Source organism: Cetorhinus maximus, chromosome 34 (assembly GCF_964194155.1).
Source record: "Cetorhinus maximus chromosome 34, sCetMax3.hap1.1, whole genome shotgun sequence".
Taxonomy (NCBI): Eukaryota; Metazoa; Chordata; class Chondrichthyes; order Lamniformes; family Cetorhinidae; genus Cetorhinus; species Cetorhinus maximus.
This window is the reverse complement of record NC_135912.1, coordinates 6,386,368-6,407,420: the sequence shown is the minus strand read 5'-3', so window position 1 is coordinate 6,407,420 and position 21,053 is coordinate 6,386,368. Positions and strand designations below refer to the sequence as shown.

The 21,053-nt window shown below is 57.1% G+C and overlaps 1 protein-coding gene across 1 annotated transcript in view; it reads left to right on the top strand.

The window, feature by feature from the left end:
• Positions 1–18,540, top strand: part of LOC144671847 (activated CDC42 kinase 1-like) — a 134,005-nt gene extending 115,465 nt beyond the window's left edge. The window contains 8 exon segments of the mRNA XM_078533896.1: positions 513–707; positions 1,815–1,864; positions 8,731–8,818; positions 8,820–8,889; positions 8,891–9,295; positions 15,626–15,721; positions 17,010–17,120; positions 17,943–18,540. Of these exon segments, the coding sequence (XP_078390022.1) occupies positions 513–707; positions 1,815–1,864; positions 8,731–8,818; positions 8,820–8,889; positions 8,891–9,295; positions 15,626–15,721; positions 17,010–17,120; positions 17,943–17,954 (1,027 nt within the window). The 3' untranslated portion in view covers positions 17,955–18,540.
• The last annotated feature ends 2,513 nt before the right edge of the window (positions 18,541–21,053 follow it).

Below are 21,053 nucleotides of genomic sequence, written 5' to 3'. Positions count from 1 at the left end.
TATATCAGAGTGTTACAGTGAGGGGTGTGGGGTATATCAGAGAGTGTTACAGTGAGGGGTGTGGGGTATATCAGAGAGTGTTACAGTGAGGGGTGTGGGGTATATCAGAGTGTTACAGTGAGGGGTGTGGGGTATATCAGAGAGTGTTACAGTGAGGGGTGTGGGGTATATCGGAGTGTTACAGTGAGGGGTGTGGGGTATATCAGAGAGTGTTACAGTGAGGTGTGTGGGGTATATCAGAGTGTTACAGTGAGGGGTGTGGGGTATATCAGAGTGTTACAGTGAGGGGTGTGGGGTATATCAGAGAGTGTTACAGTGAGGGTTGTGGGGTATATCAGAGAGTGTTACAGTGAGGGGTGTGGGGTATATCAGTCCGTGTTATCCTTGTGTTTCTGGCTGGTTTCGCTACAGGATTCAGTTTTGTGGTTCTGCCGGTCTCTCTGGTCTCGATCCTGTTGTGCGTGCGGAGAGATGACTCCCAGTTTCAGCTGTTGTTCTCTGTCCCCCTCCAGGCCTGAGCTGGTTTTCTGGCGAGGACAGAACAAGCGGACCCTGCAGGTGGGCCTGTTCCCCCCAGGCTGTGTGGCCGCCTGTGTGCACCGCAGCGGCCCACACATCAGCCCACCCCTGAAGAGCAGCCTGGTCCACAGCGGACACGGAGACATCGACCCTCGCCGCTCCTGGGGCTTCCCGGACAAAATCAACGAGTACGTCTGCAGCTCAGCGTCTTTCCCCGAACCTCGGCTCGTCGTCTCTCGCGACCTGGAGAACATCAGGCTCCTACCGGAGCCTTGTGCTGGGCTGCCTTTTGGACTGCCCAGTTTTTTGGTCAAGTGTCCTTATTGGAGCGAGCGCGGGGTCTTAGAATCGAGGAGGGGTCTGGTGTTATTTAGGTGGGGCTGGGGCTTTCTTGGGAAGAGGCCGTTCTTGGCATGCACAGGCCTACAGTCAAAGGTCGAAAGAATTAGTGATTGTTTCATTCTTTCACTGGGTGTGGGCATCACTGGCAAGGCCCAGCATTTGTTGCCCGTCCCTAATTACCCTTGAACGGAGGGAGCTTGCTCGGCCATTTCAGAGGGCAGTTGGGAGTCAACCACGTCGCTGTGGGTCTGGGAGTCACATGTAGGCCAGACCGGGTAAGGAGGGCAGATTTCCTTCCCTAAAGTGGGCATTCGTGAACCAGATGGGGTTTTTAACAACCATTGATGATAGTTTCATGGTCACATGACTGAAACTGGCTTTACGCTCCACATTTAGTTGTTATTGACTGAATTCAAATGCCGTGGTTGGATTTGAACCCATTACCCCAGAGCGTTAGCCTGGGTCTATCGATCACTCGTCCAGCGATGTTACCACCGCAACACCGCCTCGGCCGAGCGTTGAGGGGCGTTCCATGGTTACCATGTGGTGGAACCCTGCCCGGCAACAACCCGGCAGCCACAGGAGCGGAAGAGGGGCAACTGACCAGCCCCATCCTCCAGCCCCGATTCCATTGGCTTCCCCCTCCCTTCCCTTCCCCCAATTCCCCCTTCAAGGGTCGTTCACGAGGAAGGCCACTCGGCCCATCTTTGCCGTCTGTCTGCTTGACTCGACAGCCCATCCCAATCGATCCCCGAGAGGCTTTGCCTCTAGGATCTTCCCCATCCGGCCTCCTATCTTTCCGTGTCCCAGCTGAACGTTCGCCCTGTTTCCCAACCGCTACCCCCCCCCCTGCCCACCACAAAGCCACGCCTCCCGCCCGCTGGTGTCCCACTGCCCAGCCCCTTTGTGCCTTCACCCATTCCACTCACTGACCACCCTCTCTGATCTTGCAGGAAGATGTGGCTGCAAGACCGCAACCCAGTCCAGCTGCTGAAGATGTCGGGTAAGTTGGCAGCACAAGGGGAGAGTTGGCCTCGCATGACACGGGCTGGCGTGATGCGGACTGGCGTGACGCGGGCTGGCGTGACACGGACTGGCGTGACAGGGCAGGCGTGACGCGGACTGGCGTGACGCGGACTGGCGTGACGCGGACTGGCGTGACACGGGCTGGCGTGACGCGTGCTGGCGTGACGCGGACTGGCGTGGCGCGGACTGGCGTGACAGGGCAGGCATGACGCGGACTGGCGTGACGCGGACTGGCGTGACGCGGACTGGCGTGACACGGGCTGGCATGACGCGGACTGGCGTGACACGGGCTGGCATGACGCGGACTGGCGTGACGCGGGCTGGCGTGACGCGTGCTGGCGTGACGCGGACTGGCGTGGCGCGGACTGGCGTGACGCGGGCTGGCGTGACACGGGCTGGCGTGACGCGGACTGGCGTGACACGGGCTGGCATGACGCGGACTGGCGTGACGCGGGCTGGCGTGACACGGGCTGGCATGACGCGGACTGGCGTGACACGGGCTGGCGTGACACGGACTGGCGTGACAGGGCAGGCGTGACGCGGACTGGCGTGACGCGGACTGGCGTGATGCGGACTGGCATGACGCGGACTGGCGTGACACGGGCTGGCGTGACGCGGACTGGCGTGACACGGGCTGGCGTGACACGGACTGGCGTGACGCGTGCTGGCGTGACGCGGGCTGGCGTGACGCGGGCTGGCGTGACGCGGGCTGGCGTGACGCGGGCTGGCGTGACGCGTGCTGGCGTGACGCGGGCTGGCGTGACGCGGGCTGGCGTGACGCGGGCTGGCGTGACGCGTGCTGGCGTGACGCGGGCAGGCGTGACGCGGGCTGGCGTGACGCAGACTGGCGTGACGCGGGCTGGCGTGACGCGGGCTGGCGTGACGCGTGCTGGCGTGACGCGGGCTGGCGTGACGCGGACTGGCGTGACACGGGCTGGCGTGACACGGACTGGCGTGACGCGTGCTGGCGTGACGCGGGCTGGCGTGACGCGGGCTGGCGTGACGCGGACTGGCGTGACGCAGGCTGGCGTGACGCGTGCTGGCGTGACGCGGGCTGGCGTGACACGGGCTGGCGTGACGCGTGCTGGCGTGACGCGGGCTGGCGTGACGCGGGCTGGCGTGACGCGGACTGGCGTGACGCGGGCTGGCGTGACGCGTGCTGGCATGACGCGGGCAGGCGTGACGCGGGCAGGCGTGACGCGGGCTGGCGTGACGCAGACTGGCGTGACGCGGGCTGGCGTGACGCGGGCTGGCGTGACGCGTGCTGGCGTGACGCGGGCTGGCGTGACGCGGGCTGGCGTGACCAGACCTAGATTGACAAGGCTGAATAAAGGCACCAGTGTTACAGGGGCCTGGTGAATAATCAAACCGGTGAGAATGTTACACAATCCCCCAAACTGCAGAGTCACCGAGTCATAGAGTCTACAGCACAGGAAAAGGCCCTTCGGCCCATCGAGTCTGCGCCGGTCAAACAAGTTCCTAATGATTCTAATCCCATTTTCCAGCACTGGGCCCATAGCCCTGTAAACCCCAACATCGCAAGCGCACATCCAAAACAGAGAATAACTTAGCCTTGAATATATTCAGCGACCCGGCTTCAACTCCAACAGGTTCAGGCCTCAACTGCTCAACCTTCATTTTGAACAACTTTAAAAACAATTGACGGTGTTTGAATTCAAACTCCACCATGGTGGGATTCGAACCCAGGTTCAACCAGGTTCTTACCCGGGGTCTCAGTGGATTACCGGTCCAGCGCCTGTACCACTGCGCCATCGCCTCCCCCCGTTGCCGCGGGACTGGAGTCACATATGGGCCCGGGCTGGGTAAAGACGCCAGGTTCCAATCCCCGAGAGGACAAATGAGCCTTTTGTCGTGGCTCGGCCATCGGACACAGCCCCCTTTTCTCCGCTCCCAACTCTTTTAAACCAGACTCGGCTGCCCCCCGGGCGCTTGACCAGAGAAGCAATGGAGAGACGAGCGGAAAATTTTTCACGCAGCGAGCGGTTAGGATGTGGAATGCGCCGCCTGAGAGAGTGGAGAGGGGGAGGTGGGGGGGTGTGGGTGCGGGTAGGGGGGAGCGGGGTGGGGAGGCAGGGTCGATCGAGGCATTCAAGAGGGAGTCGGGTTGTTATCGGGAAAGGCAGAATGTGCAGGGAGATGAGGGGGAGTGGGGTGGGTGGCGGGTAGTGGCCCATTCAGAGAGCCAGCAGAGACGCGATGGGCCGATTGGCCTCCTCCCGCGCCGCGAACGGTCGGTGATTCTACCAACGACGGCGTTGGCCTTAAGGTCCGAATGGGAAGGAGACCTGCTGGAGTCGCCCAGCAGGGTCAGGTGGCACCCGCGGAGAGGAGGAGCAGAGTGAACCTTCCGGGTCAACCTCCCATTGGGAACTGGGGAACGCCGGAGGTTTCGAGCAAGCGGAGGAGGGGAGGGTGGAAAAAGAGCCTGAGGAATAGGAGCAGGAGTAGGCCATTCGGCCCCTCGAGCCCGCACCGCCAGTCCACGCGATCACGGCTGATCTGCCCCAGGCCTCGACTCCCTCTTTCGTGCCAGCTCCTCACGGCCCCTCAACGAAGGGAGTCAGGCAGAAGACGGGAGGGGTTCAATGAGGAGAGAGTTGTTCGGGTGCGGACCCGAAGGAGGGGTAACACGGCAAGGCAAGGAAATACAGGGTGAGTCTGGAGGAGGTGTGATTGACAGATTTATGAGCAGCAGGTAACTGGGACAAAAGGGACACTTGCCTTTATCAATCGAGGCGTAGATTACAAGATTAGGGAGGTCATGATGGAGTTGTATAGAACCTCGGTGAGGCCACAGCTGGAGTACTGTGTGCAGTTCTGGTCGCCACATTATAGGAAGGATGTGATTGCGCTGGAGGGGGTGCAGAGGAGATTCACCAGGATGTTGCCTGGGATGAAACATTTAAGTTGTGAAGAGAGGTTGGATAGACTTGGGTTGTTTTGGTTGGAGCAGAGAAGACTGAGGGGCGACCTGATCGAGGTGTCCAAGATTATGAGGGGCATGGACAGGGTGGATAGGGAGCAGCTGTTCCCCTTTAGTTGAAGGGTCACATGGGGGCATAAGTTCAAGGTGAGGGGCAGGAGGTTTAGGGGGGGATGTGAGGAAAAGCTTTTTTACCCAGAGGGTGGTGAGGGTCTGGAATGCACTGCCTGGGAGGGTGGTGGAGGCGGGTTAGCCTCACATCCTTTAAAAAGTACCTGGATGAGCACTTGGCACGTCATAACATTCAAGGCTATGGGGCCAAGTGCTGGTCAATGGGGTTAGGTAGGTAGGTCAGGTGTTTCTCACGTGTGGGTGCAGACTCGATGGGCCGAAGGGCCTCTTCTGCACTGTGAGATTCTGTGACTGTATGAAGAAGAAAAGAAAAGCAACAGTGAGGTCCAAACCTGCGAAGAGGAAGGAAACGAGCTATGGTTGTCCACGTTTCCTTTTGTCATTTCATTTCCCCCTTTTACATCTCTAACTTTCCCCAGTTCTGATGAAGGTCACACAGAGCTGAAGCGTTTAAACACACCCCACCCCCGTCTCTCTCTCTCCACAAAGGTAGGGCACTGAGGAGTGCGGAGGAACAAAGGGATCTGGGAGTTCAGATACATAATTCCCTGAAAGTGACGTCACAGGTAGACAAGAAAGCTTTTGGCAAACTGGCCTTCATAAATCAAAGTATTGAGTATAGGAGCTGGGATGTTATGGTGAGGTTGTATAAGACATTGGTGAGGCCAGCTTTGGAGTATTGTGTGCAGTTCTGGTCGCCTAACTACAGGAAGGATATCAGTAAGATTGAGAGAGCGCAGAGAAGATTTACTAGGATGTTGCCGGGTCTTCAGGAGTTGAGTTACAGGCAAAGATTAAACAGGTTAGGACTTTATTCCTTGGAGCATAGAAGAATGAGGGGAGATTTGATAGAAGTTTACAAGATTGCGAGGGGTATAGACAGAGTAAATGCGAGTAGGCTCTTTCCACTTAGATTAGGAGAGATAAACACGAGAGGACATGGCTTTAGGGTGAAAGGGGAAAGGTTTAGAGGGAACTTCTTCACTCAGAGAGTGGTGAGAGTGTGGAACGAGCTACCATCTGACGTGGTAAATGCGGGCTCACTCTTAAGTTTTAAGAATAAATTGGATAGATACATGGATGGGAGAGGTCTGGAGGGCTATGGACTGGGTGCAGGTCAATGGGACTAGCCGAATAATATTTCGGCACAGACTAGAAGGGCCAAATGGCCTGTTTTTCTGTGCTGTAGTGTTCTATGGTTCCAGCCGTGGGTGCCCCTACGCCGCGGGGACTACAGCGGTTTCAAGAGGACGGCTCACCCCCCACCTTCCTCGAGGGGCAATTAGGGACGGGGGGGCGACAAACACTGGGCCCGGCCAGCGACGCCCACATCCCCGTGAAAGAATCAAAATAAAACCCTAAACGGTTCCACTCAACGCCCTTGAGGAAAGTGAGCTTCACGACACAAGACGGGTCCTCAATACCCCCCCCCCCACCGCCAACCAAGGGCAACTAGGGATGGGCAATAAATGCTGTCCCTCCTATCCCAAGATGTGAAAGGGGCAATCGTTTGGATGCCAGTGGATGACGCTCTTGCCTTCTGAGCCAGGAGGTGGAGTGTTCAAGTCTCCAGGGACTTGGTCATAAGGTCCATGTCAACGCTCCCACCGAGGGAGTGCTGCACTGTCACAGGAGATGTTAAGCTGAGGCTGGCGTAGCGGACCCCACCACTGTCTCAAAGCAGAGCCCCCTCAGCTGGGGCTGGTGGATTTACCCCTTGACGGGTATCACGGAAGACAGATGAACGTGGCCATTGTGGGGTTAAGAGGGGCAGGAGCGATGGGCATGTGGGATTGGCTGAGTGACAGGAAACAGGGGTGGGGCGGAGAGAACTTTGTCCCTGTCGGGCGGACCGGGCGCGGAGCCAATCGGCTGCACGCCGCCATCTTGTGTGGGTGGGCCAATGAAGGCCGGCTCAGCGCTACCTGTGCGGGCGGGAGGGGGTGGGGGAGGTGGGGGAGGAGGGAGAGTCGGGACTTGCTTATCGGGCGCAGGCGTGTGACAGAGCGCAGAGACCTCCGCGCGAGGGAGATTCATTTAAGAATCGAGCATTGTAAAGAAAAAAATTATTCAGACACGTCCCCGTCGTGTGACAGTGTCACACGGGCTGGGACAGGTTGGTGTATTTTAATAAAACAGTTTGATTTCATTTATAAACCCTCCGCGAAACCTCGTCCCGCCCGTGGATGAGGTTTAATGAGAAATGCGAAGGCCGCCTGGGCTCTTCGCCTGGCCGCCCTGCCGACCTTAAGGTTGGACGGACATCCCAGACAATCAGTTTAACGAGGTGGTTATTGGCCTGGACAGGCCTTTGACAGTCCGGTAAGAGCGTGGCCGACTCTGGCGCACGCCCGCTGAACTGAAGGCCGGAATGACGCACGCCCGATTTCCCCGCCCATCCTTTTACGCGTCAGGGTGCGTCCCCGCTCGCCGACCAGAACGTTCAGACCCTAGAGCAGGGGCTAACGGACGGTATTCAGGCTGGAGGAGGTTTGTCGTGGAGTTCCCCCAGAGGGGTCAGCTCTGGGACCCCCTGCTCTTCCTGACATAGATCAATGACCTGGGGTGCAGGGGACGAATTTCAAAGTTTGCGGACGGTACGAAACTTGGGAGTGTTGCGAACTGTGAGGAGGACAGTGCAGAACTTCAGAAGGACGTGGACAAGTTGGTGGAGTGGGCAGAGAGGTGGCAGATGAAGTTTAATGCAGAGAAGTGTGAGGTGATGCATTTTGGCAGGAAGACCATGAAGAGACAATGTAAAATAAAGAGCTGCAACTTTAAAGAGGGTGCGGGAGTAGAGGGACCAGGGGGATGCACAATTCATTGAAGGTGGTGGGACAGGTTGAGACAGTGGTTAATAAAGTATACAGCAAACTAGGCTTTATTAATAGGGGCATGGAGTACAAGAGCAAATGGGGTTATGTTGAACTTTGTATAAAACACCAGTTCATCCTCAACTAAAGGATTGTGCCCAGTCCTGGGCGCGGTGCTTTAGGGAGGGTATGAAGACGTTAGAGAGGGTGCAGAAAAGATTCACGAGAATGGCTGAGGAACTTCGGTTACAAAGACAGGTTGGAGAAGTTGGGGCTGTTTTCTTTGGAGAAGAGAAGGCCGAGAGGAGATTCGATCGAGGCGTTCAAACCACGAGGGGTCTGGACAGAGCGGACGGGGAGAAACTGTTCCCCGTTGGCGGAAGGATCGAGGAACCGGAGGGCACAGGTTTTAGGGTGATTGGCAAAAGAGGCAACGGAGACGCGAGGAGAAACTTTTTCACGCAGCGAGCGGTTAGGGTCTGGGATGCGCTGCCTGAGGGTGTGAGGGGGTGGGGGGGTGGAGGCAGAGTCAATCGAGGGATTCGGGAGAGAATTGGATTATTACCTGAAAAGGAAGAATAGGCAGGGGGAGTGGCACTAGGCGCATTGCTCATTCGGAGAGCTGGCAGAGACTCGATGGGCCGAATGGCCTCCTTCTGTGCTGTAACAATCCTGTGATTATACGTCCTTGCAGTTTGTGGGGGAGCTTGCTGTGGGCAAATTGGCTGTCGCCATTCCTAAATTGCACTTATAGTGGCTACACTTCAAAAGCCCTTCCATTGGCCATAAAGCGCCTCGGGACATTTTAAGTACCGTGAACGGCGCTATAGAAATGCAAGTCTGTCTTAATACCGACCTAAGGGGCTAGTGGTGTCACCGACAAGTTCTCTTCGCTGTAGGCTACAATGTTCTGACTAGGCCCCGGCCTGTGTGTGTGTGTGTTTGGATCCTCAGGCCTGTCCCGAAGTCTGGACTCGAACGTTGACAACGAGGAGGCGTTGGCTGAGAGCGCCCAAGGCCCGGAGCCTACCTCGAAGGCCGCCTCCAAGGAGCGCTCCCGTCAGATCAGCGAGGAGGCCATGGCTTTCCGGAACGCCAGGGGGCGGGGAAAGGGAGGCCGGGGAAGGAGCCCAGGGAGGGGCGGCGCTGGGCCGCCGAGGCCGAAGACGCCGTGGGCAAGCTGCGGCTGAGGCCATCCCAGCCCAGGCCCAACTGCTGGTCCGTGGACTGGCCCCAGCCACCGGACTTCCAGGCGCCTGGCGGCACCCGGCAGGAGCAGGAGGCTGCCGGGCGGCTGGGGATGGAGGCCCAGCCCAGGCCGGCCGCCCCTCAGCAGAGCCACGCCGAGCAGAAGAAGGACTCCAGGGCCCCGAGGCCCAGCCAGCCGCAAGGTAGGCCCCGAGGGGCCAGGGGCAATTACCTCCACAAGAGCACGCCTGAGGAGACACGAGCAGCTCGGCCGGAGGCAGGGGTCAACCGGCAGGGCAGCGGCCCTAGCCTACAGGACAAAATTAACCGTGTACGTTTTCACTGAGAGAACCTAGCTGATCTCCATGGCAACCCTCACATCTGTAGCCTCGGGGACAACAGGCGTGGTCCCTTTAAGGCAACTCTGAGGCGCTAATGATGAGCGGACGGGAGTCGGTTGGTGTGGGGTGGCGGATGGGGGCTAGTGGTCTTTCAAAGGGCTGGCACAGGCACCCGGGGGCCGAATTGCCTCCTCCCCGCTGGATTGTTCTACGCTCAAGGCCCAGCGGCTACTTTGGCCAGGGGGATTTTTGTAAAATTAGTGGCTGCTGGTGGAAAGTTCGGCCTTTGGAAATAGGCCGTGGTCCTGAAGGACAGCAGAGGCCGGACGTCCAGATATGGGGGCGAAGGAAGGGGGGAGGTTTTTATTCTCAGTCCGGCCTACCCAGGCCTCCGGCTGGCCTGAGGCCTCATCGTCCAGTTCTAGCCCTTATGGTACCCAGAATGCCGGTGGAGCAGGGAAAGGGGCTGGAGATTGGGGGAGGGGCTGGAGATTGGGGGAGGGGCTGGAGATTGGGGGAGTGGGGGAGGGGCTGGATATTGGGGAGAGTGGGGGAGGGGCTGGATGTTGGGAGAGTGGGGGAGGGGCTGGATGTTGGGAGGGTGGGGGAGGGGCTGAATGGGGAGAGTGGGGGAGGGGCTGGAGATTGGGGAGAGTGGGGGAGGGGCTGGATATTGGGGGAGTGGGGGAGGGGCTGGAGATTGGGGAGAGTGGGGGAGGGGCTGGAGATTGGGGAGAGTGGGGGAGGGGCTGGATATTGGGGAGAGTGGGGGAGGGGCTGGAGATTGGTAGAGTGGGGGAGGGGCTGGATATTGGGGGAGTGGGGGAGGGGCTGGAGAGTGGGGGAGGGGCTGGATTTTGGGGAGAGTGGGGGAGGGGCTGGATTTTGGGGAGTGGGGGAGGGGCTGGAGATTGGGGGAGTGGGGGAGGGGCTGGATATTGGTAGAGTGGGGGAGGGGCTGGATATTGGGGGAGTGGCTGGATATTGGGGGAGTGGGGGAGGGGCTGGAGAGTGGGGGAGGGGCTGGATTTTGGGGGAGTGGCTGGATTTTGGGGGCGTGGAGGAGGGGCTGGAGATTGGGGAGAGTGGGGGAGGGGCTGAATAGGGAGAGTGGGGGAGGGGCTGGATATTGGGGAGAGTGGGGGAGGGGCTGGATATTGGGGAGAGTGGGGGAGGGTCTGAATGGGGAGAGTGGGGGAGGGGCTGGATATTGGGGAGAGTGGGGGAGGGGCTGGATGTTGGGGAGAGTGGGGGAGGGGCTGGATGTTGGGAGAGTGGGGGAGGGGCTGGATATTGGGGAGAGTGGGGGAGGGTCTGAATGGGGAGAGTGGGGGAGGGGCTGGATGTTGGGGAGAGTGGGGGGAGGGGCTGGATGTTGGGGAGAGTGGGGGAGGGGCTGGATGTTGGGGAGAGTGGGGGAGGGGCTGGATGTTGGGGAGAGTGGGGGAGGGGCTGGATGTTGGGAGGGTGGGGGAGGGGCTGGATGTTGGGAGAGTGGGGGAAGGGGCTGGATGTTGGGAGAGTGGGGGAGGGGCTGGATGGGGAGAGTGGGGGAGGGGCTGGATATTGGGGAGAGTGGGGGAGGGGCTGGATGTTGGGGAGAGTGGGGGAGGGGCTGGATGTTGGGAGGGTGGGGGAGGGGCTGGATGTTGGGAGAGTGGGGGAGGGTCTGAATGGGGAGAGTGGGGGAGGGGCTGGATGGGGAGAGTGGGGGAGGGGCTGGATATTGGGAGGGTGGGGGAGGGGCTGGATGTTGGGAGAGTGGGGGAGGGTCTGAATGGGGAGAGTGGGGGAGGGGCTGGATGGGGAGAGTGGGGGAGGGTCTGAATGGGGAGAGTGGGGGAGGGGCTGAATGGGGAGAGTGGGGGAGGGGCTGGATGTTGGGAGGGTGGGGGAGGGGCTGGATGTTGGGAGAGTGGGGGAGGGTCTGGATGGAGAGAGTGGGGGAGGGGCTGGATGGGGAGAGTGGGGGAGGGGCTGGATGTGGAGAGTGGGGGAGGGGCTGGATATTGGGGAGAGTGGGGAGGGGCTGGATGGGGAGAGTGGGGGAGGGTCTGAATGGGGAGAGTGGGGGAGGGGCTGGATGGGGAGAGTGGGGGGAGGGGCTGGATGTTGGGAGTGTGGGGGAGGGGCTGGATGTTGGGAGAGTGGGGGAGGGGCTGGATGTTGGGAGAGTGGGGGAGGGGCTGGATGGGGAGAGTGGGGGAGGGGCTGGATGTTGGGAGTGTGGGGGAGGGGCTGGATGTTGGGAGAGTGGGGGAGGGGCTGGATGTTGGGGAGAGTGGGGGAGGGGCTGGATGTTGGGAGAGTGGGGAGGGGCTGGATGTTGGGAGGGTGGGGGAGGGGCTGGATATTGGGGAGAGTGGGGGAGGGGCTGGATGTTGGGGAGAGTGGGGGAGGGGCTGGATGGGGAGAGTGGGGGAGGGGCTGGATGGGGAGAGTGGGGGAGGGGCTGGATGTTGGGAGGGTGGGGGAGGGGCTGGATGTTGGGAGAGTGGGGGAGGGTCTGAATGGGGAGAGTGGGGGAGGGGCTGGATGGGGAGAGTGGGGGAGGGGCTGGTAATTGGGAGGGTGGGGGAGGGGCTGGATGTTGGGAGAGTGGGGGAGGGTCTGAATGGGGAGAGTGGGGGAGGGGCTGGATGGGGAGAGTGGGGGAGGGTCTGAATGGGGAGAGTGGGGGAGGGGCTGAATGGGGAGAGTGGGGGAGGGGCTGGATGTTGGGAGGGTGGGGGAGGGGCTGGATGTTGGGAGAGTGGGGAGGGTCTGGATGGAGAGAGTGGGGGAGGGGCTGGATGGGGAGAGTGGGGGAGGGGCTGGATGTGGAGAGTGGGGGAGGGGCTGGATATTGGGGAGAGTGGGGGAGGGGCTGGATGGGGAGAGTGGGGGAGGGTCTGAATGGGGAGAGTGGGGGAGGGGCTGATGGGGAGAGTGGGGGAGGGGCTGGATGTTGGGAGTGTGGGGGAGGGCTGGATGTTGGGAGAGTGGGGGAGGGGCTGGATGTTGGGAGAGTGGGGGAGGGGCTGGATGGGGAGAGTGGGGGAGGGGCTGGATGTTGGGAGTGTGGGGGAGGGGCTGGATGTTGGGGAGAGTGGGGGAGGGGCTGGATGTTGGGAGAGTGGGGGAGGGGCTGGATGTTGGGAGAGTGGGGGAGGGGCTGGATGTTGGGAGGGTGGGGGAGGGGCTGGATATTGGGGAGAGTGGGGGAGGGGCTGGATGTTGGGAGAGTGGGGGAGGGGCTGGATGTTGGGAGAGTGGGGGAGGGGCTGAATGGGGAGAGTGGGGGAGGGGCTGGATATTGGGGAGAGTGGGGGAGGGGCTGGATGGGGAGAGTGGGAGAGGGGCTGGATGTTGGGAGAGTGGGGAGGGGCTGGATGTTGGGAGAGTGGGGGAGGGGCTGGATGTTGGGAGAGTGGGGGAGGGGCTGGATGGGGAGAGTGGGGAGGGGCTGGATGTTGGGAGTGTGGGGGAGGGGCTGGATGTTGGGAGAGTGGGGGAGGGGCTGGATGTTGGGAGAGTGGGGGAGGGGCTGGATGTTGGGAGAGTGGGGGAGGGGCTGGATGTTGGGAGAGTGGGGGAGGGGCTGGATGTTGGGAGAGTGGGGGAGGGCTGGATGTTGGGAGAGTGGGGGAGGGTCTGGATGTTGGGAGAGTGGGGGAGGGGCTGGATATTGGGAGAATGGGGGAGGGTCTGGATGGGGAGAGTGGGGAGGGGCTGGATGTTGGGAGGTTGGGGGTGGGTCTATATGTGGGAGAGTGGATGGGGCATGGACTGGGGAGAGCTCTGGAGGGGCTGAATGGCGGCAGATATCCCCCCAGCAGTCAACACAAAACAACTTCCATTCCCTCAGTACCCCACCTCCTCTCAGTACTCCCCCTTCCCTCATACCCCACCTCCTCTCAGTACTCCCCCTTCCCTCAGTACTACCCTTCCCTCAGTACTACCCCTTCCCTCAGTACTACCCCTTCCTCAGTTCTCCCCCTTCCCTCAGTACTACCCCTTCCCTCAGTACTACCCCTTCCCTCAGTACTCCCCCTTCCCTCAGTACTACCCCTTCCCTCAGTACCCCACCTCCTCTCAACTCCCCCTTCCCTCAGTTCTCCCCCTTCCCTCAGTTCTCCCCTTCCTCAGTTCTCCCCCTTCCCTCAGTTCTCCCTTTCCCTCAGTTCTCCCTTTCCCTCAGCTCTCCCTTTCCCTCAATTCTCCCCTTTCCTCAATTCTCCCCTTCCCTCAATTCTCCCCTTCCCTCAGTTCTCCCCTTCCCTCAGTTCTCCCCTTCCCTCAGTTCTCCCCTTCCCTCAGTTCTCTCCTTCCCTCAGATCTCCCCTTCCCTCAGTTCTCCCCTTCCCTCAGTTCTCCCATTCCCTCAGTTCTCCCATTCCCTCTGTAGTCCACCTTCCCTCAGTGCTGCTGTGCTGTTTGCTAATGGTGAGGGTTTTATGTGGTAAATAATGTGGTCAATATTCCCACCCCTGATAAACACACACAAACTGAGTCTGTGAAACTCACACTCATACTCATACATACACTCCCACATGCTCGCACTCCCACTCAGAGTGTTACACACACACACTCTCACACACACTCATACTCACACACAGTCACACATCCTCATACTCACACACATACACAGTCACACATCCTCATACTCACACACACACAGTCATACACACTCATACTCACATACACACACTCCCACATGCTCTCACTCCCACTCGTACTGTCACACACACACACTCTCACACACACCTATACTCACACACACACCAGTCACACACACACACAAACACACACACAGTCACACACTTATGCTCACAAACACACAGTCATACACACTCATACTCACACACTCTCTCACAGACTCTCACGCGCTCACTCTCAAACACACATGCACGCTCAATCTCACTCTCACACTCACTCACACTCATTCACACTCATACACATTCTCATTCTCACGCTCAGACAGTCACAAACTCTAACACACTCATACTCTCTCACACAACTCACTCTCAGACTCGCACTCTCACTCTCACTCACGCTCTGACACTCAATCACACACTTTCATTCACACTCTCGCTCATACACACTCTCACACGCAATCTCTCACACACTATCTCACACACTCTCCCTCTCCCTAACACACACACTCTCTCTCTGTCACACACTCTCTCCCTCACACACTCTCTCTCCCTCATACACTCTCCCTCACACGCACTCTCTCTCTCTCACACACACACTCTCTCTCTCTCACACACACACTCTCTCTCTCTCACACACACACTCTCTCTCTCTCACACACACTCTCTCTCTGTCACACACACACTCTCTCTGTCACACTCTCTCCCTCACACACTCTCCCTCACACTCTCTCCCTCACATGCACTCTCTCTTACACACACACTCTCTCCCTCACACACACTCTCTCTCTCACACTCACTCTCTCTCTCTCACACACACACTCTCTCTCTCTCACACACACACTCTCTCTCTCTCACACACACACTCTCTCTCTGTCACACACACTCTCTCTCTGTCACACACGCTCTCCCTCACACACTCTCCCTCACACACACACTCTCTCTCTTACACACACGCTCACTCTCTCTCTCACACACACACACTCTCTCTCTCACACACACTCTCTCTCTCTGTCACACACACACTCTCTCTGTCACACTCTCTCCCTCACACACTCTCCCTCACACTCTCTCCCTCACATGCACTCTCTCTTACACACACACTCTCTCCCTCACACACACTCTCTCTCTCACACTCACTCTCTCTCTCTCACACGCACTCTCTCTCACACACACACTCTCTCTCACACACACACTCTCTCACACACACACTCTCTCTGTCACACACTATCTCCCTCACACACTCTCTCTCCCTCACACACTCTCCCTCACATGCACTCTCTCTCTCTTACACACACTCTCCCTCCCTCACACACACTCTTTCTCTCACACACACACTCTCTCTCTCACATACAGACTCTATCTCTCTCACACACACACTCTCTCTCACACACGCACGCACTCTCTCTCTCACAATCTCTCCCACACTCTCTCTCTCACACTCTCTCTCTCACACACTCTCTCACACAAACTCTCTCTCACATACACACACTCTCCCACACTCTCTCTCTCACACTCTCTCTCTCACACTCTCTCTCACGCACTCTCTCTCTCTCACACACACACGCCACCTACTCACACTCTGTCACTCACACACACACACACACACACAGACACACACAGTCTCACCCTCACACACACACGCTGATAGTAAATAACTCTGGAAATGTTAATGCTGCTTGTTAGGTACAAGAGGCTGTACATGGAGTTACCACAGAGGAATGTCGAGGAGCCTTAGAAATCACCAACTTTGACATACAGAAGGCGATCCAACATTTAAAGGTAGGAGCTGGAGAGGGGCCTTGGGTAGTTGAGGGGAATATCAGGCTGGTGAGGGGGGCATTGGCATGGGCATGGGTGTAGTAAGATAGGTAAGAGAGTAGGCAGACAGGCGAGAGGGTGTCAGGCGTTTGAGGGAGTACAGGCTAGATGTGGGCGTACTTAGGAGAGTGAGGGGATAGTGGGGAGCGGGAGAGGTGGTGGTGCGGGCGGGTGGGGTTAATAGGGTGGGCGAGGGGGGCACAGTGCAGGCAGGGAGGGTATGAGGCGAGTTTAGAGGCAGCAGGGCAGGCGAGGGGGTATTGGAGGGAGTGCTAGAAGTCGCAGAGCAGAGATTAGTGTACAGAGGGAGCTGCTGTCTGGTACAAGGCTGGGCAGAGAGGAGGTGAAGTTTTTGACTGTGTTAAAACGACCAATAAGAGCAACTCTGAGGATGAACAGATTTGGTCCCCTTATCTAAGGAAAGATATCCAGGCATTGGAGGCCAGTCCAGAGAAGGTTCACTAGGTTGATCCCGGGGATGGAGGGATTTTCTTATGAGGAGAGGTTGAGTGGGTTGGGCCTGTACTCATTGGAGTTGAGAAGAATGAGAGGCGACCTTATTGAAACATAAAAGATTCATAGGGGGCTTGACAGGATAGATGCTGAGAGGTTGTTTCCCCTTGTGGGAGAGTCTAGGACCAGAGGGCATAACCTCAGAGTAAGGGGGCGTTCATTTAAAACAGAGATGAGGAGGAGTTTCTTCTCTCAGAGGGTAGTGAATCTGTGGAATTCTTTACCACAGAGGCTGGGTCACTAAGTATATTCAAGGCTGAGATACATTTTTAATCTTTAAGGGAATCAAGGGTTATGGGGGAAAAGGCAGGAAAGTGGAGTTGAGGATTATCAGGTCAGCCATGATCTCATTGAATGGCGGAGCAGACTCGATGGGCCGAATGGCCTACTCCTGCCCCTATGTCTTATAGGGGAGAGATTGATGGCGGAGAGAACCTTGAGGTACAGGACGTGAGAAGGTTGGAGACGTGACTTGTGGTGAGGGCGCTTGCCCGGGCTGAACGTCTCCCACTGGGGCCTCCAGTTGACAAAGGCCTCCATCACTGGGGTCTTGCCTCTCCTCCCGTTTGGCTCTTGCTGGACCTGTCCACACGGACCAACCACCCCAGGACCATCGGGCCTGGAGGGGGGTGTGCGCGAGACGGACCGAGGTCTTTACTACTGCCTCACAACTCCGATCCCCCCCCCCACTCCAGCCACCGCTGACGCTACACTCCTTTCACTTCCCTGCCATTAGGTCCAACTACTTTACAACATGAGTCAGAAATCCCAAGAGGAATGCCAACATATCCTGCAGGATTTCAACTGGAGCCTGGAGAATGCCAGTCAGTACGTGCTGAGGAAGAAGGTGGGTACAGTGGTGGGAATAAGTCAGCAACTCCCACCCCGCCCCCCCCTCACCAATGTGGGATTGAGCCACACACGATGTCCCACGGTTAGCTCTTGGGATGCCCGACGTTACCTCATCTACAGGGGGGCGCCGGAGGTGGGTATTCGGGTAGGGCTGTTTCTCAGGATCACCCGCTCCCAATCGCCATCCGGTAACCCCTGAGGCCAAGAGCGAGGGTCAGGAGGTCGAGGGTCAGGAGCAGCAGGGTGGAATGGCTGGGATTGGCAGACATGCCCTCATCAAGAGGGGTCACGTGACGTGCCAGGGTGCAGATGAATGCCCCTTCCTGACACCATCGGGAGGACAGGACGTCACCAGGGTGAGAGGGAGCTTTAATTTACAGCTGAATATAATCCCGTGCTGTACCTGTCCTGGGAGTGTTTGATGGGGACGGTGTAGAGGGAGCTTTACTCTGTATCTAACCCCGTGCTGTCCCTGCCCTGGGAGTGTTTGATGGGGACGGTGTAGAGGGAGCTTTACTCTGTATCTAACCCCGTGCTGTACCTGCCCTGGGAGTGTTTGATGGGGACGGTGTAGAGGGAGCTTTACTCTGTATCTAACCCCGTGCTGTACCTGTCCTGGGAGTGTTTGATGGGGACGGTGTAGAGGGAGCTTTACTCTGTATCTAACCCCGTGCTGTACCTGTCCTGGGAGTGTTTGATGGGGACAGTGTAGAGGAAGCTTAACTCTGTATCTAACCCCGTGCTGGATCTGGGACTAATGCAGTCATACAAACCAAACCTGTTTCTGTGAATAAAAGCCATTGTTTTCTCCTTTCAGTTGAAACCCTGACCATCCCGTGCGGAATCGAAGGAACTTGGCAGGAATCCTGATTCAATGGGTGCAACGGAGACCAGAATTTTGAGGACATTTTTTGGGGTGGATGGTTGTCCAAGTTTGAGCAGCGATTGTAGAGTTGTGCGGGGGGAGCTGAGAGACGCTGTTTTCTTGTAGAAACCTACGTGCTGGTTGGTTGGATCCTATGCAATGACCTTCAGTGTTTGGTAGCGGACTCACACCAGCTGTGTCGGGGGGTAAATGACCCCCCTCATCCCCTTTTACCCCAACTCCACCAAACTGTTGGAATTCAGCCTCAACCATGCGAAGATTTTGGACTCAGTTCCTGCGATGTGATCAGTCTGGACTTATTCGGGGTCAGAGGAGGCGGGAATGTGATTGCTACCTGTTCGTCTGACCCAGTCACATGATCTAGGAAGTCACCTGATTCGAAGGGGAAAGGCCATGAACAGAACAGCTTCACTTCCCCATGGATTGGAGCATCTGGATGCAGTGGGATGGGGAATATGAATTGGGATCGCCCTCTGTCTGGGCCATGTGTCAAGAACCCTCATACCCATCCCTCAATAAAATCTTCCTCCAACCAAATCCCCAACTTTGACTCGAATTTACAGCACTGAACCAGACCACTCGGCCCATCCGCTCCATGCTCATGTTTATGCTCAATACCAGACCCCTCCTCTTCATCTCACCTCATCACCATATCCCTCTATTCCCTTCTCCCTCATGTGTTTATCCAGCTTCCCCTTAAATGTATCTACCAGGGTCAAAATCTTGGAACTCCCTCCCTAACAGCACTGTGGGTGTACCTACACCACGGGGACTGCAGTGATTCAAGAAGGCAGCTCACCCACCACCTTCTCAAGGGGCAATTAGGGATGGGCAACAAATGCTGGCCAACCCACATCCATAAATTAATTTTAAAAAACTATTGACCTTGTCCACTAGCAAGTTCCACATTCTCCCCACTCTCTGGATAAAGAAGCTTCTCCTGAATTCCCCATTGAATTTTTCATTGACTGCCTCAGAGAACCTTATTCCTCGACTAATACCTGGAACGGGTGGGTTGTCTTATGAGGAAAGGTTGGACAGACTGGACTTGTATCCGCTGGAGTTTAGAAGAGTGAGAGGCGACTTGATTGAAACACATAAGATCCTGAGGGGCCTGGACAGGGTGGGATGTGGAGAGGATGTTTGTGGGAGAATCTAGAACGAGGGGGGGGTCACTGTTTAAAAATAAGGGGTCGCCCATTTAGGACAGAGATGAGGAGGAATTTTTTCTCCCAGTGAATCTTCAGAACTCTCTTCCTCAAAAGGCAGTGGAAGCAGAGTCTTCGAATGTTTTTAAGGCCGAGATATATAGAGTCTTGATTAACAAGGGGGGTGAAAGGTTATCGGGGGTGGGCAGGAATGTGGGGTTGAAGTTACAATCAGATCGGCCTTGTTCTTATTGAATGGCGGAGCAGGCTCGAGGGGCCGAGTGGCCTCACTCCTGCTCCTAATTCATATGTTGGTATCAGGCCTAGTCCTGCTCTTAGTTCATGTGTTCGAATTTATGGCTCCGAAGGTTTAACCTCTCTCCACAAATGGACAAAAGGAACCTCTCTACGTCTACCCTACCCAACCCCCTTTCATAACCTTAAAGACCCCCATCCGGTCACCCCTCAGTCTTCTCTTCTCTAGAGATAAAGAGTCCCAGCCGGATCAGCCTTACCTGGTGGAACCTCTCAGTTCCGGCCTCTTCCTTGTCAATCTATGTCGGAGCTTCTCCAAGTATCTCCGGTTTGCTGATTGGCCCCCGGGGATTTCGCCAGTTCATCCCTGACATTCTCGCACTTTGCGTAAATCAGTTAAATTCAAACCGAGCGTCTGAAGTTTGAAGCATCACCAACCCCCCAACTTCTGTGAAAAACAGGGCTTGCATTCCTATAGCCCCTTTCGTGGCTACGGGGTGTCCCAGAGTGCTTCGCAGCCAATGCAGTCCTTTGTTGAAGTGTTGTCACCGATGGAAGGTAGGAAACACAGCAGTCAATTTGCACACAGCAAGATCCCGCAATTTTTTTTGCTTCCTTTCGTGGGACGTGGGCGTCGCTGGCCAGGCCAGCGTTTGTTGCCCATCCCTAATTGCCCTCGAACTAGTGTTATCGTTACTGGACTGCTAATCCCGAGGGCCAGGAGTGTTGCCGAGGGGACCCAGGTTTGAATCCCATCATGTTTCGGTGGTGAAATTAGAATCCAACAGAAACCTGGGGTTAAAAGCCTGATGAAACCATTGCCAATTGTGGTTCAAAACCCACCTGGTTCACTAATGCCCCTTTCGGGAAGGAAGCCTGGCCTACGTGTGACTCCAGACCCACAGCAGGGGTGGTTCCTTAAATGCCCTCTGAGCAAGGGCAATTAGGGATGGGCAATAAATGCTGGCCCAGGCAGCAGTGCCCACACGAATGAATAAAAATAATGTAGGCCGGACCAGGTAAGGTTGGCAGATTTCCAGTCCAGTGGCATTACTAGGCCACCATCTCCCCATATAATCTTGTGTTATTAAGCATTGGATGAAGTATTGGCTCAGAGCACGAGGGAGAGCTCCCCCTGCCGTCCGTCCAATAGTGCCTGTGGATCTTTTCCACGCAATAGGCCTCAGGTTAGAAAGACAGCACCTCCGGCAGCTCAGCACTCCCTCAGTATTGCACTGGGAGAGGCAGCCTGGATTAGGATTACCATCAAAAGGTTTAGCATTGGGTCTTTAACTCACGACCAATGCAAGATGGTCACAGTGACCCACAGCCACAACTATAAAAGGACCTGTTACCCTGTTAACACCATTTCAGATCTCGGGTTCTTACACAATCGCAACTCAAGCCTTCCCTTTCTCAGTATCCTGCCCGCCCTCATAATAGGGTGTGGGCATCGCTGGCATCCCCTTTGAGAAGGTGGTGGTGAGCTGCCTTCTTGAGCCGCTGCAGTCCCTGTGGTGTAGGTACACCCACAGCGCTGTTAGGGAGGGAGTTCCAGGGTTTTGACCCAGCGACAGTGAAGGAACGGCCGATATATTTCCAAGTCAGGATGGTGAGTGGCTTGGAGAGGGATTTCCAG